The sequence below is a fragment of the Anneissia japonica genome, unplaced genomic scaffold (genome assembly GCF_011630105.1).
Source record: "Anneissia japonica isolate Jap-2015-1 unplaced genomic scaffold, ASM1163010v1 scaffold287790_len634930_cov199, whole genome shotgun sequence".
NCBI lineage: Eukaryota > Metazoa > Echinodermata > Crinoidea > Comatulida > Comatulidae > Anneissia > Anneissia japonica.
The window spans coordinates 559,744-564,223 of NW_022748191.1; the positions used below are offsets into that span (position 1 = coordinate 559,744).

The 4,480-nt window shown below is 35.5% G+C and overlaps 1 protein-coding gene across 2 annotated transcripts in view; it reads right to left on the reverse strand.

Moving 5' to 3' along the window:
- LOC117120692 overlaps nt 1-4,480 on the reverse strand; it is a 28,557-nt gene that overhangs the window by 5,930 nt on the left and 18,147 nt on the right. Inside the window, exons 2-4 of one of the 2 annotated variants that reach the window (XM_033265726.1) lie at nt 3,054-3,309; nt 1,821-2,468; nt 980-1,135 (exon numbers count right to left, since the gene is read on the reverse strand). In XM_033265726.1, the coding sequence (XP_033121617.1) occupies nt 980-1,135; nt 1,821-2,468; nt 3,054-3,242 (993 nt within the window). In that variant the 5' untranslated portion in view covers nt 3,243-3,309. The remainder of the gene's footprint in view (nt 1-979; nt 1,136-1,820; nt 2,469-3,053; nt 3,310-4,480) is intronic. The other variant, XM_033265727.1, reaches the window with a different exon arrangement.

The following is a 4,480-nucleotide window of genomic DNA, read 5'->3' on the forward strand; positions in this document are numbered from 1 at the left end:
GGTTATCATTTTTTTCTTTTTCTTTCTTTTTTTCGCCCCCCCCCCCCTCTAAATCCGCCCTTGGTCCGTTCATACTGAGTGACAAGTGATTCAGCTGGGATTTCAACCCCATGACGTTCAGATTGCAAATCTGGTAACATAACCACTTGAGTTTTAGCTTTAGTGGAGAGAACAGATACTACAGTTGTATTTCTGAAATGTTACACCCATTTATGATGATACATTCTGTAATCTATTTAAGCCACCCTCGTATTATGTATTTTCAGTGTCAGATTCAGGGGGAGGGGATCAGCCGCCTCCGGCTCCTCCACCCCCTGGCGAAAAGAAATCAATTCAATCAATTCAAAATTTTTAAAAATGAGGGAAAAAAAGAAAATTCTACTCAATATCGAGTAAGAATGCCATTTCTTGCCATCTGGAGATGCCATAATCATAAATCCATGGTGGGGCTGAGGTAGTAGCCTATAAGCCCTTCATCCCCCCCCCCCCCCCCCCCCCCCCCCCCGTCCCCCCCCCCCTTTTTTTCCCACCATTCCCAATTCCTGGATCCGCCACTGGTTTTGCAGAACACGAAGGTATTTTGTCACGGTTTTTACACCATCAAGCTGTAAGTTAGTGCGCCGCCATGTGCGACGTATTTTGGAAATGTTTTCCCAGGACACATGTGCGCGTAAATAACACATTACTGTATATTTATTTGGAAAGACGTGAAGATTGTCACTCGGTTAGGTTACTGCCCAATTCTTTCGTAGATGGCCTCAGTCTGAATATTCTATTTCTTTAAATCGGGATACAGAGATACTTCATTTAAAACTCACCACTGAAGAAGAAATGATGATTTTATGACTTTCTTTTGTTTTAATGAGTAGAGCTCTATTTAATCGTGATTAAAAAAAATTGTAGTGGCAGTGTGTGAACCAGGACCCTGGATTGGAAAGCATCGTAAACATTACAACTCCAGCCAATAAGCTGTATATACCTTCTGTTTTCCTCCATACACTATCCAACCATCACACGTTCCTGTGACGTCAACAACAAGAGACTTGTCCATTGACGTGTGGCTGACATCAATTAGGAGCTCACGTGACCCATCACAAAGGTTCATATGAACAGTATTTTGTTTCTGTATGACCTTCTGAAAAGTATTAAAAAAAACCTTGATAAAACATGATTTGGCATTCTATCTTTCCACCACAGGCCTGCCTATTCGCCGATTTAGTATGTTTTCTTAACTAATTATCTGAGTTTACTATGTTCCTTCGCAATTTCAATTAGATGCGATATTAAAGCCTTGGTTCTACGTGTTAGTGCTGTCTGTTCCACAGAGAAGTTATTAAGAAACAGTTATTAAGCAAAAAAAAAAATGACGATACATTCACAAATTCATCATTACCAAGACCTGTATTTAAGGTATCTGTGTGTGGGTTAAGTTTTTAATTACTGGAATCACTCAATCAATGGCACTCAATAATTACTAGTGTGAAGCGTCCAAAAACGTTTCAAAAAATCGTTCAAAATCGTTTCGAATTTTTAGTTGTTGACAGGCAAAATTATTCTGAGAACTATAGGCCTAAATAACTGTAGATGTAATAGCAATTAAATAACCAGTTAAAGTATATATACAGTAAACAACCGACTATCCGAACAAAAAATTCTCACCAAACTGATACCAACTCATATCCAGATACTACACATATCAGTGTAGTAGATATTTTTTATGCTTATATTTAGCCGACAAAGCAATTGGACATGCGACAGCGACAGTGATGATCAAATAATTTTATTGCAATTCTGTAAATATATAGCATGAAATTACTTACTGCTAACTGAGTTTCAGAACTCAACCAGAATGCAACTTCAATACGAACATCTTCTGTTGATAGTCTGCCAACAAACGCAGAACATTGCACTGGAAGAACCCTACGCCCTGTGGCACATGCTTCGATGTCATTAGACGTGTAATTCAAACACGTATAAAGACCAGTCTTGTCAATTGAAATGGTACATCTAACTCCATCACTGATTGACGTGTTTTCATCAGAGAGTCCAGTCCATACCTCAGTAAATTTTTCACCTTGCTGGTAAAAAGGTAGAATATGTTTATTGTTGAATAATGGCAACGATAAAATGGCGTGTTCTTTAAATGTTAGTGTTGACATATTCTTTGAGATGCATCCGACGCGAATGACTGGAGATGCGTACGTAGGGTTACCATGCACACGCTTGGTAGTTGTGCGCTCCATGTACAAAAAGATGGTTACACATGATTCTTGCAGGCTAAGTAGTGGAAGGAGGAGTGTTACACCGTAATAATCAAGGGAGACCACGCCTCCATCATCATCGATACAGACGGCAGAGAAGTCTCTGCTCTGGTAAGTGGCGCCGGCATGCGATTCCTTGCCTGCGTGCAGAATCATTGCTATATAGCTATCCAGGTCCAGATCAGACTTCTTACTTGATTCTTGCATCTGAAGAAGATTAATACCGGTAATCAATAGATTTATTATGGAGGAGAGCTGTGGAGCTAAATCACCACAAAAATTAAACAGCTTTTACCAAACTATAATATATATACGGTACCGTACTTTTATAGGAAAAGAACTGAATAGGGTCTGGTAATGTTATGTTTTTTGAAGAATATAGAAATGGAAAAGAAATTGGAAATTTAAGGAAATACTACAAAGAAAGTACTATAGTAATGCCGTATAGCAGTAGAAAGTGCAAACAACAAAATGAAAGTACTGTAGCTATACATAGCTGAGGAACTGGTTAACATGATAACAACAGAAAGAACATGACAGAATGATAGACGTTTAATCATAGACGTCAGTGATTATAGACGTTTAACGATCTTGAGTGTTAAGTTATGAAGTATCAACAACACAAAATATAGGAAGATAGTGATGACATTTTTCTCTCATAAACCAACGCAACATGACAATGAATTTATTTAAAAATATTAATTTAGGCCTGCACCACTCTGCTATTGGCATGCTGCCATTGTACTTATAGCTACGTTACTCCAACAAAATACAAAATTGTTTGGTCTTTACCGGGTTCATATCAATGTGATCATAAATTGGAGATTCTGTGCTCTCTTCCTTGTTGGTTGCATTTTGCGTACTGGACACTTTGTGATGTCCTCTAATATTCATATATATTGGTGCATCTGAAAGCGCCTTTTGCTCCATCGTATTCGTTGTCCTGTCATTCTTACTGTCAATGTTCTGAGTAGAGTCCATTGAGATTTGCTATTGCAATCAATGGCACTCGATCAGTACACAGCATGCTAAACAAACGGGCTGTGAACTAAACAAGTAGAGATGAAACGATATATGCATACAGTATATAGACATCATCTTATTAAGCACACTCCTGATGATTTTGAATCATATATACTTATCTATATATTCATATATACATACATATATATATATTGTATATAGGCCTATATATATGTATATATAGGCCTATATGTATATATGTGTATATATGTATAGGCCTATATGTATATATATATGTATATATGTGCATATATGTATATATACATGTATAATATATGTATATATATGTATATATATAGGCCTATGTAAGTGTGATTATTATTATAATTATTATTATCATTATTTTAATATTACAATAATGATGATAATAATAATTATGATAATAATTATTATGATAATAATAATCACACTTACATATATATGTATAGGCCTATATATAATATATGTATATATATATATATGTATATATTATATAGGCCTATGTAAGTGTGATTATTGTTATAATTATTATTATCATTATCATTATTGTAATATTACAATAATGATGATAATAATAATCACATTTACATAATCATAATAACTAGTATAATTATAATAACTATAATAATATGTAATAATTTTGATCATTTATATAGACCCTTTGTCGCTATTTTGATTACAGTGTGCTCTCAGATGTTTTGACTGCCGACATTTTGTTTATTTCGCTCTGTTGTGGGTCACAGGCCAGTTCACCACCAACTCTTTTAAGTGCTACCGAAAGTTTATTATCTTACGATTTATTATGGTTAATTCCTTACAGTTTTTATTTTGATCTGTTCTGTATTTCTCATTCATACGTGTAAACGCTGAAGAAGGACACAGGCGTGTCCGAAATATTCGTCTTGCATAAATTTTATGTTTCTATTATGTCAAAGCATGCTATCGTTTTATTTCCGTATTTGCTTATATATATATATATATACATAAATCATCAAAGAAAGGTAAATACAGTGTTCGAATAAAGGACATAATCATACATCGTGTAGCATAGCTCGCAATGAATGTAGTCCTGTAAATAAATAAATAAAGAAATTGTGTAATAAAATGCCTCTGGCGGGACTCGAACCAGCGACCTCTCGCTGTCAAGGCGAGCGTCATAACCATTAGACCACGGAGGCTTCATGGTTAAACAGATTCAAATACCACCTGATACACTC